This window comes from Notolepis coatsorum, assembly GCF_963971535.1.
Source record: "Notolepis coatsorum genome assembly, chromosome: 1".
NCBI lineage: Eukaryota > Metazoa > Chordata > Actinopteri > Aulopiformes > Paralepididae > Notolepis > Notolepis coatsorum.
Genome location: NC_140165.1, coordinates 83,869,701 through 83,889,020, shown reverse-complemented (window position 1 = coordinate 83,889,020; position 19,320 = coordinate 83,869,701). Strand labels below are relative to the sequence as shown.

Sequence of the window (19,320 nt, the reverse complement as noted above, 5' to 3'; positions counted from 1 at the left end):
GACTCTGATTGGTGCATGACAGTCACCGATCTTCTTCCATCATTTATTCTCCTGGGTCCCTCTCTGGAGCTTGGCGTGCTCCGCCCGAATGTATCCAGTCGTAAGCTGCTGACTTCTCTCGCCAGGAAGTCGGCTAGATCAAGGAGGGATGGTTCGGGGCCGTTGGGATCCCGGTAGTCTCTCTGCCGCCTAAAACGCTCTTGTCTTGCGGGTGGCAGCTTCTCCAAAATCCTCTCGACGTTAGAGTTGGCGTATAGCTCATGCATGCCCTTTTCCCGTTGCGCTCCCAGCATCCCTACCAGGGACTGCACTTTGATTGACAGGTCGTCTAATGAGCGATTGTCCGTGGCTGGGGGTAGGCGATCAATATGCCTTATCTCTTGGATTACGTAATCCCATATACGTCCATATCTCTGGTCCAGCGCCGCTAGGGCCGCTGTGTATGGTGTCGAAGAGGTGGCATAGGCTAGCGCTATATTGTGCGCTCGCGGTACTTTCAGGTGCTTCAGTAATATTGCATACTTGTGGCGTTCATCAGCGACATCCACCATCATTGTCTCTAAGCACATCCGGAGCTCCGTGTACTGTGCTCGACTCTCATAGGCGAAGTCTGGAAACGACGGCGTGGCAATGTATGACGCCGTGGATGGCTGATACATCGGCGAGCGTTGGGGGAGAGACCTCCTGGGCGAGTCCCCTCTTGCGCCTCGCTGTGGGCTGGTACTGACAGGGTACCATGGCCCGCTGGTCCAGGTGCTATTCCTCGGGGCTGGTCGTGCGTCGTGCTCACCCGTGAATAGAGTCGGGGGTCTGTAGCGCAGCGCCGCGGGGGTATAGCCTGGGCTGTACTGGACCTCCTGGTCCGGTGGAGTACTGTGCTGTCGTCGGGCTTGGTTCTCCTCCTCTCCCTCTTCTTCCTCTATCAGATCTTCCAGATCCTGTAATCGTTTATTTAGCTTCTCCGCAGTGTATGCCGCTCCTTCCTTGTAGCTGGGTCTCGCTTGAACCGGTCTGGGAAGGGGGTCTGCGGGGGGTATAGGCTCGGTCTGTTGGTCAAGTTCAGGGTCGCTTGCTCGTTGAGGAGACGCTGCCCTTGACTGTTGTCTCGACGAGTTCCTTGAACCCCTGGCGGAGGGAGAGGGTGTTGCCTTGCGGATCAGCTGCTCCATTAGCTGCGCTTGTAACTTGTCGCGCTCGACTTCGCGCTTGGTGAGATCTGCTTCTCTTTGGGCACCGGCAGCGGCGCGCTGGGCGTCGGCCCGGTCTCTTGCCATATTCTCTTCCGTCTGAAGGCGTCTCATCTCCAGGCGTGTGCGCTCTTCTTCGCTCCGTTGTTGCGCTTGGAGTTGTTCGCGCTCGCTGAGCGCCTGTGCTTGGAGACGATCGCGTTCACCCTGAAGTCGATCGCGTTCGGTAGAGGCTGTCAGGCTGACGAGGAACGCCTGTTGTAGCATCCTCTCCGCTTCGCTGGGGGAAGGCGGTTGTGGAGGTGAGCCGCTCCTGCGTGAGCCGCTCCTGGGGGTACTCGTTGGGGAGTCCTGGAGCTCTATTTCCTCGGCGCTCTCCTCCTCTTCTTCCGTGCAGAGTTCTCTCTCTGTAGGGTTGTCTTCCTCCCGGGGCTGGTCGGGGACTACTTCTTCGGTAGTGGCGGGGGGTAAAGGCATGTCAGCTCCCTCCTGGTCCCCACCGTGAGCTTGGTCAGTTACATTAGGACCTACTAGGGCCTCTGTGGTCGGGGAAACCTGGTCGTTAAGGTCAGACATAATTTTACTTTCTACTTTTACCGCGTTTACCGTTTGTCGAAGGCTAGGTAGTTGACTGACAGTGTAATCCTCTAAGTACTGAGGTGGCTGTCGTCTGCGCCGCGGGCGTTCTAGGTTAGGAGGACCGTTTCGTGGAGTGTTCATCATAGGCCATTTCAATATTAATAACACTATATTAATATTACACTAGTTACCCTCCGGCTCGAAGGACCAATTGTAACTGAAGGGTACAATTCCCTGACTGTATTGTTAGATATGGTATTTAATACCACTACCTCTTGTACTTTAACTTCTGGCCATCCAGTACATGATATAAATATGATGAACACTTTCCCACCTGATGAAACGAAGTCCACACAAATGTACAAATCGAATATTTAATATAGCAAAAGGTATATACAACGTTCACTTGTTTACACTTATGATTTGAAATGCACTTGTATGGCAAATGAGTATTCGTAGGCAAATCAACATTGAATGTCCAATCTCTGGTTACGCAGGGAGTAAGTATACAACCTGGATATTTAGGAAACTATAGCGATGGTACCTAAATGATTATAGCTGGATACACTAAGGGGGGGGGGGGGGTCCCGCTGGTTGTAAGACAGTAGGAGGGGGGGGTTAGAGAAGACGCTGGCGGTATCCCATCTGGCCGACGATTTCTTGGGAGAATTCAAAGTCTTGAACACGGTGCCCACAGAATCTCGGTCCGCAGACGAATACAGCTGGACCCTCTGGTGGACGGTAGCTGCCGGTCCACAACGGAGAGACGTGAGGCGACCTCACTGGTGTAGAGCGCCGTCTCACCTGGAGTCCTCTCCGGGGGGTAGTTCCAACACTCCGCAGTGTTGGCCGTTATCCATGGAATAATCAAAGCACCCAAAGCATAATCCAAGCCGTGGAAGGCTCGCCGTCGTCCGGGTAGAGTAATCCAATATACAGGTCCAGTCGCCCTGGCCCGGAGCTCCTCGGATGCAAGCACCACTAGTGGTCTGCCCAGCCTGGTTAAGCGTCCAGATAACGTCAGGAACGATGGGGGTACTGATAACTTTACAACTCTAACCGAACGATGCACCATACATAAATAGACTATTATTAGCTTAATAGAATACGTCCAACTCGACGGTATAGTGCCAAACTATGACTATTCAACTATTAATCCACACGATATCTCAATGCCTATTCTGAGGCCAAGTAGGCCTTACTACACCACACGTGCGTCGTGGGTGAGGCTTCGCGTCTGTTACTCTGTTAGAGGGTAAAGAACTGGACTAAAAGAAAGTTCTACTTTACTTGCGCCATATATATATGCGCTATGAACAAATAGTACCATTCGTATTTCGCCAGACGTATTCCTACGCGGAACCGGGGCTTGCCACGACATGTTGGGCGGCACGATTGAACTTGAACCTAGGGGTATGGCTGATGGCGCCAGGTTCTCGTCCAATGGTAGAATGAAACTATTATGGGCTGTTTAGTAGACTAAAGGGATATTCAGTGCATATTGTACAAGGAATATACAGGGGATATCAAACGATATACAAATACTATTTAAATATATATATATAAATAAATACATATATTCGGTTTAATCTGACCCTTCACAACAGCTTGACTTAGAATCTTTAGGAGTCCTTATGAGTCTCTTGTTTACTTCACAACAAAAGAAGATTAGTGACAAAGTGACAATATGATCATATGATTAAAGCCTGGTGGGATATAAGAAGATTGGAAGGACAACTGAGAGTGTGAACAGTGTTTCTCTCTTTCTCCCGCTCTCTCTGTCTGTCTGTCTCTCTCTCTCTCTCCCTCCCCTATCTCTCTCTGTCTCTCTCTCCTCTGTCTCTCTCTTTCCCCCTCTGTCTCTCTCCCCTATCTCTCTTCTCTCTCTCCCCCCTCTGTCTCTCTCCCCTATCTCTCTCTCTTTCTGTCTCCCTCTCTGTCTCTCTCTCTCCCCTATCTCTCTCTCTTTCTCTCTCTCTTTTTCTCTCTCTCTCTCTCTCTCTCTCTTACTCTGTCTCTCTGTCTCTCTCTCTCTCTCTCTCTCTCTCTCTCTCTCTCTCTAGGAGGCGTACTCAGTAGCCAGACAGTTTAATCTGGTTCCTCCAGTGTGTGAACAGGCAGAGTATCATTACTTCCAGCGAGAAAAAGTGGAACTCCACCTCCCTGAGCTGTACCATAAAATAGGTTTGTACCTTTAAACCTGTTTCATGCTTCTTGTGGTCTGTACAGTCTATGTGGTCTGTATGGTCTATATAGTCTATAAGGTATATGTGGTCTATATCAGTGTTTCTCAACTGGTGGGTCGCGACCCAAAAGTGGGTCGCGGGGCCATTTTACTTTTTTTTACTTTTTTTTTCTCACTACCTATCTTTGTGAAAGTGGCTTCTCAGCTCTGGTCCAGCTGAAGACAAAGCAGAGGAACAGATTGGACATTGAGCATGACCTCAGAGTTGCTTTGTCTACCATCACCCCAGACTTTGAGACTCTTGTCAGGAGCAAACATCATCCCCAGTTATCCCATTAGTTCCCTGCATGTTAAGCTAAGAAGTCTGCTAAGAAGGATATATTATTTATTATTATTTTATTTCATTGTGTTTTTAGCCCTTAGTTGCACTTTTGTTGCAACCCCAGTTATCCCATTAGTTCCCCCAAACGTAGGTCTGTTATGTTAAGCTAAGAAATCTGCTAAGAAGCATATTATTTATTATTATTTTATTTCATTTGGTTTTAGCCCTAGTTGCACTTTTGTTGCAACCTCAGTTATCCCATTAGTTCCCCCAAATTTAGGTCTGTTATGTTAAGCTAAGAAATCTGCTAAGAAGCATATATTATTTATTATTCTTTTATTTCATTGGGTTTTTAGCAATAGTTGCACTTTTGTTGCACTTTTTTGTGTTTATTTCATGTTTTGAAAGATTGCGTATTACTGCAATTTTTTTTTTACATAAATCATAGTGGTTCAAAATTTTGGGTCGCGACTTAATGACTAAGGAAAATGTTGGGTCCCGAGGCTAGACCAGTTGAGAACCACTGGTCTATATGGTCTGTACAGTCTATGTGGTCTATACCACACAAATAACAAATAAAGTTATTATTATACCAGCGGTTCTCAACAGGGGTGCCGCGGCAGAGAGCTGCCTGAGATAATTATTTTTTTAATAAATAAATAAAACAATAAAAAATTTTATTCTTTTTGGATTACAGAAAATTATCACTAAAGTGCTATCTGTTGCAGCTGCACTGTTTTCCATGAAAATGCCATATTCGGATAAGTTTGACCATTTCTCAAAATCTGAAAATCATTATTTAATAAAACACAGAAAAGGATCACCAAGTTACTCTGGATAAAAAAACCTTTACAGACAACATTGAGACAAAGCTTCCTGACACATCTCCATCCAAACTCTTGGAAGAACTCATTGAAATCTCATTGAAATCTCATCTGATACCACCTGGAGAGCTAGTTTCAGAGTGTGGTGCTGAGTACCAAGTATCTCATGATGCAGCAGTTAAGGTGTTGATACCATTCAGCACCACATATCTGTGTGAAGCTGGCTTTTCATCCATGACAGCTCTGAAAACAAAATATAGGGCCAAGTTGAGCCTTGAGGATGACATGCGTGTTGCCTTGTCAAAGATCTCCCCACGTATTGACAGTATTATTAGCCAGCAGCAGACCTCGCATTGAGCTAGAAATGTCCACTGAGTGAACAAGTGCTTATTTTCTGTATTTATTTATATTTTTTGAGAAATGGTAAGTTGGTGATCCTTTTCTGTATTTAAAAAAAATACATGATTTTCTGTTTTTGAGAAATGGTCAAACGTATCCAAATATGCTATTTTTATGGAGAACAGTGCAGCTGCAACAGATAGCACTTTAGTGATCCTTTTCTGTATTAAAAAAAGCAGATACATGATTTTCAGTTTGAGAAATGGTCACACTTATCCAAATATGCTATTTTTGTGGAAAAGTGTGCAGCTGCAACAGATAGCATATTTCTTTAAATAAAATTACAGAAAATGATCACAAAGTGCTATTTGATTTACTACTACAAGCAGTGTAATGTCGACAGTACTAAGCCATTTAGACCCGACACTGGGATGAGTCATTCTATGTGGTCTATAAGATCTATGTGGTCTATAAGGTCTATGTGGTCTATAAGGTCCATGTGGTCTATAAGATCTATGTGGTCTATAAGGTCTATGTGGTCTATAAGGTATATGTGATCTATAAGATCTATGTGATCTCGCCTGTTCGAGCCCAGCGCTCCACATTGCTTTCAGTTTAGCTGGTCGTTCATACTAATACACATTGGCCGTATTAGGGGGTGGGAAACTGATGGGTGGGGATCGGGCGTTGTGGACAGCGACTCCTACAGGTCGGTTGGTGCGCCTGCACAGTAGAATCAGGAAGTGTCGGGGGCAGCGTGAGCCTCCCACGCGTTACTCCTCGCCACTGAGAGATCGAGCTGCGCAGGTGAAAAGATGCGACTGCTGTTACCTCAAGTACCGGAGGGGACTTGTGCTATGTATGACTTAGTCCACATTGCAGCCGGCTTTTGGGAGGCAAGAAACAGCGTTCGTGACAGGGGAGGGTTGAATTGGATGATACGAAATTGGGATGGGAGAAAATATAGAAAAATGGGAGAAAAAGTGGATAAAAAAAAAATCTATGTGGTCTATAAGGTCTATGTGGTCTATAAGATCTATGTGGTCTATGTGGTCTATACGGTCTATAAGGTCTATGTGGTCTATAAGATCTATGTGGTCTATAATATCTATGTGGTCTATAAGATCTATAAGGTCTATAAGATCTATGTGGTCTATAAGGTCCATGTGGTCTATAAGATCTATGTGGTCTATAAGGTATATGTGGTCTATACGGTCTATAAGGTCTATGTGGTCTATAAGGTCTATGTGGTCTATAAGGTCTATGTGGTCTATACGGTCTATGTGGTCTATAAGGTATATCAACCATTATCTGAAATGATTAAAAAAAAAAAAAAAATCTAACCCCGACTAACCTTAATGTCATGCACTTGTCCTAATAAACTAACCTACACTGTAACACGCAACACTTTGATGAACATTGTTACTCAGCTGATAGAGTTATACCCTTCTTGCTGTCTTGTCGCACAGAACTTGTAAGTCGCTTTGGATAAAAGCGTGTTGTATATTCCTATATGAATATCCATTAATTACAGCACAGTAGTGAGGTTGCTAACTAGAGGAAGGGAAAGATCACAGTGTGATAGAAAACATGGTCCTCATCTGAGCTCCCAAATTTAGCCAGTAGAGAATAAGTGTGTACAGCCAGACAACCAGCAGCTATGGTCCAATATTCATTTAATTGCAGCGTGGGCCGAGTGGAATAATGCATTGGTTACACACAGGACACTTCAAGCATAATACATGATTGTACAAAAGGATTTGATGCAGGTAAATCACAATAGCCCTCGTTGGCTTTTTACATCAAAAGACAGTATTGTACATACATTTTAGTCATGTTATGTTAATGAAATAAGACCATAGTACTCTTTGTCACCACATGATAAAACCTGGGCCTAAGATAGGCATCTTACTCTAGTTATCACATTATTCCATATACAGTTCTACTCACATAGGGACAAAGTAGACCATGGTCGGTGGTGGTGGTGGTGGAGACCAGACTCAGACCCCCTGGGTGTGGTGTGTGGCGGGTGCTGAGCTGGCCTACCTCTCTATTCTTACTGTTCCAATACTTATAGATTTCATGACCTCACTTTTCTTAGCCTAGTTCCACCAATCACAAATATCTAAACACAGGCAGTCCTCATTTGGTGTCTTCTTGGTCGTATGTGTGCCTGTAATAACCGGGTAGCCCCCTCCTTTTGTGGACAGATGGCCTCCTTTGAATGAATCAATCATGTTAACATTCCTTCTATTTGGTTCTTCTGTAAGTTACTTTTCTAATAGGTTACTATACTCTTGTTTTATTATTCCAACATTGTTTTCATTCTAAACTAATATACTGCAATTATTTCCTGTGACCTTCTCTTGATTAGGCAACTGTCCTTGGGTTTTACTGAGTCACCGTTTTTCTGTGGTGTGTGACTGAGTAAACAATGTTGTCATTAGAGAGGTGTCGCCCGGTGATTTTCAACATGATGAGGTCTGATGACTTCAGCCTTAACAGTGCTCGTGTTGATGCAACATCAACCCAGTATCGTCAGTGCTTCTTAGGTTAATACTATTCAATTCACAAGAGCCATCCCAAAAACCCCATCTACCAAACTGACACTTTGTATTTTCTGAATCTATTATTGTAAAGATTCAACCACATTACTCTGGTCTCACAGAGGCATTTCCGCTTTTGGTCTCTTCTTGCTGTGCTCAACTGTCACATGTCTAGGTGTTTGGTTTCCTGGGGGGGTTGGAATGGCTCCCTCGCCAACTGTTCTATTTACCATCACTACAGATACTTTCAGTTTCCTGGGTTAATCTAACATTTTTGATTATGAAATCATGAAATTATGAAGTCAAGGTTACCACATTCCTCCCTTTGACATTTTACTAATGTCATATTACAATTATCTTGACATAATTTCTATACATACTAGCCATAAAATTTTACATAATTACAAAAATCATAAATTTTGAATTTTTTCACAATTTTTCTTCTCAATTTTTTTTTTCCATTCTTCTTTGGTACATCTCATCAATTTTGGCCTTCTTGTCTTCTTCTTTTCTTTCCCACATTTCCCCTGACTATGGCCCCCTCCCGGGGAATCCAAATGACCCATTCATCCAGAACCCCAATTAACCTACTCTGCCTTAAATGAAACAGTGTTTACCACTCTTTCATCCGGCCTCGTTCCTCTGGGCACGTTGAATATGCTAAAAACAATTAAAACAATTTAATCTAAACATTACACATTTAAAGTCTAATCAATCACAATTTTTTTAAATTACAGTATCCGTTTACATGATCTGGGGAGACAAGATCCATTAGTATCACAATTTTTTCCCATTTTACATTCATTCTCTGAAATAATCTCTTCTTATTTTTCCTTAAGCTAGTACAATCACATCTGCATACTCAATCAATTGCTTCCCACCTATCCTCCCCCCTTTTATGACACACATAATGGTCATAATCTTACCACCTCTTGTGTCCACAGCTCAGTTTTGGCAGAGGAAAACAGAATTTCAACGAAAATTTTCTTTCACCCATTCTCCTCACTCTGGCCATCTCCTCACTTATGTGAATGCATCTTCATCTGACCCTGCGTTGTGTTATTTATCCGCTCTTTGCTTGCGCCCTACCAAATCAATGTGCACAAGACAAAGCCCATCAGTACCTATCCAGTCTCGTCCCTGTCCCCTGCAGTCCAACCACAACTCCCCAGAGAACCTTGTTCACACACTGTCAGCTCAGTCTTCAGACTGACCCCGCCCTCCCAGGCCAGGTCATCCCAGGTCCAGTCATCGATTATCTCATGACAACCCGTCGTCAGACGATTATAGCGTGGAAGTTCCTCCAAACCACATCTGTTCAGTTTTTACAACCTGGCCCCACCCGCATGGGGTCTGTACAGGCAGGGGTCTCTGTGTACAAGAATTCTCTCACCATCTTTGGACTGCAGAGTAACAGGGAAAAATGAAATTACCGCTCTAATGAAATGTATTCATGTCTCTCCCAGCGTCGATCTGCCTTTCCCCTCCCTTTTCCGAGCTGTTGAAGACACAAGCACAGAGCAAACTTTTTACACAATATGTCAACATACTTAATAAGGGAAGCCATTAATTCCATATGCAAATCGTGGTGGCACTACTTAACTGTCATTGATTTGATCCAATGCATCCCAGCCTCCATCTGTTCCAATGTATCCCAGCCTTCAACAGTCCTCTCCCGCCAAATCATGTAACACAGTTTGGGAAAAAACAAAAACCAAACAATTAACCAAATATTCAAATATAACACATCTTCCGACCATATGCCTTGCAATTTTTACATAAAAAACTACCATTCATACCTAAAACAGTAAATCAATGAAATAAAATAAAACCAGGTTTTCCAAAACCATCCATTCAACATCCCATTGACTTTGACACCTCTCAAGACTGCACAATCACCCCTACAGGTTCCTATTCAAACCGCTTTGAGTCCACACAACTACAGATCAAAACACTTAGAAAATAAACCTACAAATGTACATTCACGCTCACTCATACATACAAAAATTAAATTTAAATAAAAGTAGTATCTGTACCAAAAATAAAACTTTAAACCTTGAATATGACCTAATCAAACGCTTTCATCCAATTTCTCATAGTCACATTCATTCGATCCTGAACATTTAGAGTTAGAAAAGAAATAAAAGCAAAAACCAATCAAACATCACAATTCAACATCATCCACACATCCTGAGCAGTGGCTGTTACCTTAACCAAAACAAACTTTTTCATTCAAATGATATGAACTGAAATCAAAAAATGACATCGCTCACTCCTTCACTCCTGCATCAAAATCCCTTTTATACAAAATAATCTCTCAACCACACAAACTAACCAACACTCTCTCTCATTCTCAGCCACACAGATCATCTCCATCCTTCATATTATAAACATATACTTTCACGCTGCTCCCACACTTGCATACCACCTGGCACACAATCATCTACCGTTCACACTGATCATTTGAAACTAAACAAACACTTCCAAAACTCTCTCTCATACAACTCATTAATCAACCACAGACCGACAATGGTTTAGTTTGTTCCTCCCTCTTCTGCTCTCTCATCAGGCTACACTCATTATCAGGCTAATACCATCTCTTTTTAATCTCTGCACTCAAAAAGGTCTAGCAGAACCTCTTCTTCAACCTGAAGTCACCCCAGCCTGCTAGAACTGGTGATAACTCCAGGTTATTCCTTCAATCAAACAGGCCGCCCTAATCAAATGTAAATAACCTCATCTGATTTGGCTCCTATTCAACAGTCTCCTACCCTCTCCTTAAATTAGCCGCTCTCTGTCTCAACCTCTCCCCCGTCGTAAAAATAACTGTCATCACTTTACAACTGTCTTCTGCATCTTCACCTCTAACCTCTACTTCCCCTGCTTCAAACTGCCTAGCTCCATTCCGTCTCCCTGTTTGCAGCTGTACAACCGTACACTCCTATCTTCACCTCTGTGACCTCTCTCCTGTTGCGTCCAGTCTCACTCCCTGCTTGGCCCCCCTTGGGCCGTTTACTGCTTAGTAAAGATAGCCCGGGTCACTCTTTATGAGTTTCCGTGACCTTCCCTAAATTGCTTTACCACCCATCGACCCTCCTGAAATTCAACAAAAGGTTAGTCATTACACACACAAATCATTTATAATAACTGCTAAAACACAATCTTACATCAAAACAGCTACTAAACAAACCCCCTGTCACTATTATCCCACTGTGACCCAAGGATTCTGCAATCAATAAAGATATAACATTCTAACAGTATTTCAACATAGCAATGCAACAAAATACATATATCAACAAGCCTACATCTAAAGATTTGCAGCAACATTATTCCAACAGTGTAACTTAAATCTGACATCTCAACATCAATGTATCCTATACAAACATTTTTTTATCAAGTTACATTTTAAACTCCAGTCAAACACAACATCATTATTCTAAGCTCACAATTGTACATGTCACACAGATTAAAACAATTACTTTTTTAACACAACATCATCTAAGTAATAAAATTACAACCTAACTACCCCCCTTGGTAAGGGCATACCCTTGTATAAAACAACCTTGCTTCCCCCACAGACTTAATGTATATATTTTGTTCCCACCGTTAAATGATACATTTACCCAGAGTAGTTAAATTGTGTGTCTAACTCGGTCACAGGCAAACGAAATCATTCCCTACTGATAGACACACTGCAATGTTTTGCAGTATAACCCCCTTGGTTAAAAATATACCCCTATGTATCAAAGACAATAATACAACCTACGCAGTTCAGCCGGTTTTATGAATCCCAGCCTAATTATGGGCATGTATATTAAATCATCTACACTCTGACAACGTCCGCAACCCATTCTCAACTTCCTCCCTTAAACCAACCACTGATAACGTCACCTATCTCTACCCCTGCGTACTCATAGCAATAACAACCATAAACAGAACCACTCCCAGGTTAATTATATAACATAAAGCAAAAATATCCACACCTACCACCGTCCCCTGAGCGAAAATGAACGAAAAACGATCCGCACATGCGCAGTAGCGTCACCATAACGTTGCAACGACAACCAAAATCTGCCACGACATCCTAACCATGCCCAATACTACTCCCCAAACACTATTTCTCATACTCTAATCATCCCATATGTCGCCCGCAAACTCACAAAACCGCCGCATGCAAGCTAATAGCCTAGCCAGCTTCCATGCGAGGTTCCATGCGAACCCGGAAGCCCCAAGTTATGCCACGTTCAAGATCCGTACATTCATTCACTCCGCCCAGTACCAATCTAACAATAAACAATTTACACATGTCTAAATACCCACTTTAAAAGAACAAACTATTGTAAAAGAACTTAAAAACATTCTCATATACCAACGCCGTTACACAGATCAACATTAATCATTTCTCCTACCTCTCTCTCTGCCTGGCCCCGCGCGCCGCGAACGTTACACACTCCCCATTCAATACCATGACGTCATCATCATGCGACTTCTTTCATTCACGATACTCTCGTACACAATTGTTACCGCATCATTTTTAACCACTAAAATGACACCAATCACCTCAACGAACGCCACGACTCGCTTCCTAACAACAACCGCTCACACAGCGTTTCGTAATTTTTTTCACATTGTCGCTCTAACATCTCTAGAATACCGCATCTCCTCCACCGAGCTAAACTAGTTAGCCCCAACCTCTAATACGATTCGCTCCAGACTAGTATTGATCCGATCCACGTCACAACATAACAACCTTCGTCAAGCTTGCTACTAATCACATACATTTTACACAAATACACAAATACATAATTACAAACAAACCCGACCCCCCGTACGAGACACCGATTACATGGCGCAACGCTATCAACCTTGGATTCTTGTGTAAGCCGACTTCCCATCTAAAAATTGATCACTGAACATCCACTCGTGTCCTTTACCTAAATACCCCATATTTTCCATCTCCCGCGTCATACACAGTACCTCCGAGCGGCAAGCCCAGTCATATACTTAATAATACCAATTTTCGACCCACTAACAGGGTATAGAATTCCCACTATCACACACTCACTATACTCCATTTCTCTAATTCTACACTACATTCTTTTCATTATGTCTGGCTTCCCCGCCTTAACCACCTAGCCACCTCACAGTCTCCTTCCCGCATATCTGTGACTTTCCATTTTCTACCACCCGACTCCATCTCCCTTAAATATTTTACCTAAACTAAACCCTTGCTTTCACCAGACAGACATACAGATCCGTACACTTTCCCTCACTCAGGCCTGCTCCTGCACGTCGCCTCCTAACTAGAGATTCCTCATCACTCTTTTCCAAAATGCGCCCCTAACCATCAGCCCTAGCCTGTCCCTAAAATATGACTAATAACTCTTCGTCGGCTGCCGCTCTTATATAATCAAAAAAAAAATCGCTCGTTTCATCCTCCTGCTCACAATGACATTGCACAAACACGCTGCTCGCATTCACTGTAATACAACTCAAAATAAGCAGGTTCAGTTTTGGACATCCTAATCTAACATCACCACCAGTCCTGTAAGCAAAAAATACACCTATCCACCCTGGGTCCTACTGTGGCTACACGACCAATATTCCTATTCACCCCACGTTTTCCCCCTCCTCCAGACAGCCACCACTCTGTACTGCAAATTCCCAACTCCCCGGCTCTTTCTCTGCATGCTCATTATGTGAACAAATCAGAACGAGTCTTAAAAACAGCACCAATTGTTGTATATTCCTATATGAATATCCATTAATTACAGCACAGTAGTGAGGTTGCTAACTAGAGGAAGGGAAAGATCACAGTGTGATAGAAAACATGGTCCTCATCTGAGCTCCCAAATTTAGCCAGTAGAGAATAAGTGTGTACAGCCAGACAACCAGCAGCTATGGTCCAATATTCATTTAATTGCAGCGTGGGCCGAGTGGAATAATGCATTGGTTACACACAGGACACTTCAAGCATAATACATGATTGTACAAAAGGATTTGATGCAGGTAAATCACAATAGCCCTCGTTGGCTTTTTACATCAAAAGACAGTATTGTACATACATTTTAGTCATGTTATGTTAATGAAATAAGACCATAGTACTCTTTGTCACCACATGATAAAACCTGGGCCTAAGATAGGCATCTTACTCTAGTTATCACATTATTCCATATACAGTTCTACTCACATAGGGACAAAGTAGACCATGGTCGGTGGTGGTGGTGGTGGAGACCAGACTCAGACCCCCTGGGTGTGGTGTGTGGCGGGTGCTGAGCTGGCCTACCTCTCTATTCTTACTGTTCCAATACTTATAGATTTCATGACCTCACTTTTCTTAGCCTAGTTCCACCAATCACAAATATCTAAACACAGGCAGTCCTCATTTGGTGTCTTCTTGGTCGTATGTGTGCCTGTAACAACCGGGTAGCCCCCTCCTTTTGTGGACAGATGGCCTCCTTTGAATGAATCAATCATGTTAACATTCCTTCTATTTGGTTCTTCTGTAAGTTACTTTTCTAATAGGTTACTATACTCTTGTTTTATTATTCCAACATTGTTTTCATTCTAAACTAATATACTGCAATTATTTCCTGTGACCTTCTCTTGATTAGGCAACTGTCCTTGGGTTTTACTGAGTCACCGTTTTTCTGTGGTGTGTGACTGAGTAAACAATGTTGTCATTAGAGAGGTGTCGCCCGGTGATTTTCAACATGATGAGGTCTGATGACTTCAGCCTTAACAGTGCTCGTGTTGATGCAACATCAACCCAGTATCGTCAGTGCTTCTTAGGTTAATACTATTCAATTCACAAGAGCCATCCCAAAAACCCCATCTACCAAACTGACACTTTGTATTTTCTGAATCTATTATTGTAAAGATTCAACCACATTACTCTGGTCTCACAGAGGCATTTCCGCTTTTGGTCTCTTCTTGCTGTGCTCAACTGTCACATGTCTAGGTGTTTGGTTTCCTGGGGGGGTTGGAATGGCTCCCTCGCCAACTGTTCTATTTACCATCACTACAGATACTTTCAGTTTCCTGGGTTAATCTAACATTTTTGATTATGAAATCATGAAATTATGAAGTCAAGGTTACCACAAGCGTCAGCTAAATGACTAAATGTAAATGTAAATGTATATGTGGTCTATACGATCTATGTGGTCTATAAGGTATATGTGGTCTATACGGTCTATACGGTCTATACGGTCTATGTGGTCTATAAGGTCTATGTGGTCTACAAGGTCTATGTGGTCTATAAGGTCTATAAGATCTATGTGGTCTATAAGGTCAAGTCAAGAGTTTTATGTGTCACGGCATACAAGTATACAATGAAATGCGGGTGGTCTTGCCCGCAACGATGTGCAATACAGTGGTACAACATATAATAGAATCCAATAAAACAACATTGTGCAATAAACAGGTAACAGGTAACATGGTGTGACATCTCGGTATCTGTACATAGTTATTTACAGAGCATATAGGACATGTTAGGTAGCTTTGGTAGTGCAATACACTGTTACTGTTGTTATACTAATTTAAAGTGGCCTTTCCTTTTGGCCATAAGTGGGTGTGTGCGGCATGAGTGTGTGCCCGCTCATGTTAAAGTGTTAAAGTGGCTGCTAGTGTATGAGCGTGCACAGCGTGCGTGTCGTGTGTGTGCTCATGTGTGCTTGTGTGTGGATAGTTCAGTGTTCTGTGGCACTCAATGTTCATTGTTCAAGGCTCTGATGGCCTGGGGGAAGAAGCTGAGCCTAAGCCTCTCTGTCCTAGTAGCTGGGGTTCGCAGGCGCCTGCCTGACCTCAGCAGCTGGAACAGGCTGTTATTGGGGTGGTGGGGGTCTTTCATTATTCTGCAGGCTCTGGATTTGCACCTCTTGTTGTATAGAACCTGCAGGGGAGGTAGTGCAATACCCGTGGTACGCTCGGCTGAGCGCACCACTCTCTGTAGGGCCTTATTGTCCTGTGCCGTGCTGTTTCCATACCAGGCAGTGATGTTTCCGGTCAAGATGCTCTCTACAGCTCCTGAGTAGAAGGACTGGAGTATCTTCCCCGATACTCTGAACTTCCTTAACTGTCTCAGGTAGTAGAGGCGCTGCTTCGCCTTCTTTACCACTGTGTCTATGTGTGTTGACCATGTCAGATCCTCTGAGATGTGGACCCCCAGGTACTTAAAGCTGCTCACCCTGTCCACGGTAGCCCCGTTAATCATCAGTGGTGTGTGTGTCTCCTGCTGTCCTCTCCTATAATCCACGATCAGCTCCTTGGTTTTACCAATGTTCAGGAGCAGGCTGTTGTCCTGGCACCAGCGTTCCAGTACCTCAACCTCCTCCCGGTAGGCCTTCTCGTCGTTGTCCGAGATCAGCCCCACCACCACGTGTCGTCTGGGAACTTCACTATGGAGTTGGAGCTGAACTTGGCCAGACAGTCGTGTGTGTATAGTGAGTACAGCAGGGGGCTCAGAACACAGCCCTGGGGGGACCCGATGCTCAGGGTGATGGTGTTGGAGGTCTGACCCCCCACCCTGACCGCCTGGGGTCTTTCACTCAGAAAGTCCAGTACCCAGGCGCTCAGAGCGGAGCTCAGACCCAGCTCGATCAGCTTGTCCACCAGTCTGGTGGGGACTATGGTGTTGAACGCTGAGCTGTAGTCAATGAATAACAGTCTCACAGCCCCCCTTCTGACGGTCCAGGTGAGAGAGGGTGCTGTGCAGTACTTGGGAGACCGCATCGTCAGTGGACCTGTTTGGCCTGTATGCAAATTGCATAGGGTCCATATCGCTGGGGAGGGAGGCACAAATGTGATCCTTGACCAGCCTCTCGAAACATTTCATGGCCACAGAGGTGAGTGACACCGGTCTGTAGTCATTGAGACCTGCTGGGGAGGGTTTCTTTGGTACCGGGATAATGGTAGACATCTTGAAGCAGGCAGGGACCACTGACTCCTTCAGGGATCGATTAAATATGGTGGTGAACACAGGGGCTAGCTGGTTAGCACAGGACTTGAGTATGCGTCCTGTTATTCCATCTGGGCCAGCCGCCTTCCTGGTGTTCACCTGCATAAATGCTCTTCTCACACTGTGTACCGTCAATGAGAGAGCGTCCCCGCCCCCCCGCGGATGCCCCCCCCCTCCACAACAGCCGGCGCACCGGTGACGTCACTAGCCGTTGAGCTAGCAGTGCCACTGTTTGCACCAAACCGCGCGTAGAAGGTGTTGAGCTGGTCCGCAAGGGAGGCGTCGTCGCTCCCCATTGAGGGGGCGCTGACTTTGTAGTCAGTTATAGCCCTCAGTCCTTGCCATAAGCCTCTTGTGTCATTCTGTGCCATTTGTGCCTCCATCTTGTCGGCATACGTCCTCTTAGCAGTTTTAACAGCCTTGCGCAGAGTGTAGACTGTTGTCTTGTACTCTTCCATGTTTCCTGACTCTCTGCCCAGGTTATAAGCAGTGGTGCGAGAGTTCAGGGCTGCTCTAATAGTACTGTCCACCCATGGTTTCTGGTTTGGGAACACCCTCGCCTTCTTTGTGGGGACAATACTATCAGCCAGCGTTGTTATGAATGACACCACAGTGTCTGTGAACTTGCTGACGTCACTGGTGCTCCTCTCTAACATTCCCCAGTCGACGTCATCGAGTGCGTCCTGAAGCGTGGCCTCTGATTGGTCGTCCCATTTTTTTACCTCACGTGACACGACGGCGTCACGTGATCTCTGTTTGTAAGCGGGGACCAACAAGATGGCGGCATGATCCGACGTGTTCGTCGCTCCCGCTAATGGTGGGGCCGGTACAGCCTTGTATCCGGCTCTGAACGGGGTGTAACAGTGGTCAAGTGTATTTCCTCCCCTTGTGGAGCAGACGATGTGCTGAAAGAAAGACGGCATGACTTTTTTCAGATTCGCCTGATTAAAATCCCCGGCTACAATCATGGCCGCATCTGGATGCTTGATCTGGTGTGTGTTCAGATGGTCGTGTAGTTCCGCTAGCGCCCTGCCGACGCTCGCCTGGGGGGGAATGTACACTGCAGTCATGATCACTGCAGTGAACTCGCGTGGAAGATGGAACGGGCGACATTGGATCGTGAGGTGTTCCATATCGGGGGAGCATGAACGGGAGAGTATCTTCACCTCTGGGGCTAGTCCAGCCGTTGTTGGTCATCAGGCATAGACCCCCGCCGATGCTCTTCCCGGAGGCTTCTGTACGGTCCGCTCTGAAGATGGTGAAGGAGTTGGAGGGTCTATAAGGTCTATAAGGTCTATAAGTTCTATGTGGTCTATACAATCTATGTGGTCTATAAGGTCTATACAGTCTACAAGGTCTATGTGGTATATAAGATCTATAAGGTCTATAAGATCTATGTGGTCTATAAGATCTATGTGGTCTATAAGGTCTATGTGGTCTATAAGGTCTATGTGGTCTATAAGATCTGTGGTCTATAAGGTCTATGTGGTCTATACGGTCTATAAGGTCTATGTGGTCTATAAGGTCTATGTGGTCTATAGGTCTATAAGGTATATGTGGTCTATACGGTCTATGTGGTCTATAAGGTCTATAAGGTATATGTGGTCTATACGGTCTATGTGGTCTATAAGGTCTATGTGGTCTATAAGGTCTATGTGGTCTATACGGTCTATAAGGTCTATGTGGTCTATAAGGTCTATGTGGTCTATAAGATATATGTGGTCTATAAGGTCTATGTGGTCTATAAGGTCTATGTGGTCTATACGGTCTATAATGTCTATGTGGTCTATAAGGTCTATGTGGTCTATAAGATCTATGTGGTCTATAAGGTCTATGTGGTCTATAAGGTCTATGTGGTCTATACGGTCTATGTGGTCTATACGGTCTATAAGGTCTATGTGGTCTATAAGGTCTATGTGGTCTATGTGGTCTATAAGATCTATGTAGTCTATAAGGTCTATGTGGTCTATACGGTCTACAAGGTCTATGTGGTCTATAAGATCTATGTGGTCTATAAGATCTATGTGGTCTATAAGATCTATGTGGTCTATAAGGTCTATGTGGTCTATACGGTCTATAAGGTCTATGTGGTCTATACGGTCTATGTGGTCTATACGGTCTATGTGGTCTATAAGGTCTATGTGGACGGTCTATGTGGTCTATACAGTCTATGTGGTCTATACGGTTATGTGGTCTATACGGTCTATGTGGTCTATAAGGTCTATGTGGTCTATAAGGTCTATGTGGTCTATACGGTCTATAAGGTCTATGTGGTCTATAAGGTCTATGTGGTCTATAAGATCTATGTGGTCTATAAGGTCTGTGGTCTATACGGTCTATAAGGTCTATGTGGTCTATAAGGTCTATGTGGTCTATAAGGTC

At 44.2% G+C, this 19,320-nt stretch overlaps 1 protein-coding gene across 1 annotated transcript in view; it reads left to right on the top strand.

Moving 5' to 3' along the window:
• LOC311240642 (voltage-gated potassium channel subunit beta-2-like) overlaps nucleotides 1-19,320 on the top strand; it is a gene marked incomplete at both ends in the record, with an annotated part of 226,876 nt that overhangs the window by 188,431 nt on the left and 19,125 nt on the right. The window contains one exon of the mRNA XM_084329214.1: nucleotides 3,830-3,950. Within this exon, the coding sequence (XP_084185340.1) occupies nucleotides 3,830-3,950 (121 nt within the window). The remainder of the gene's footprint in view (nucleotides 1-3,829; nucleotides 3,951-19,320) is intronic.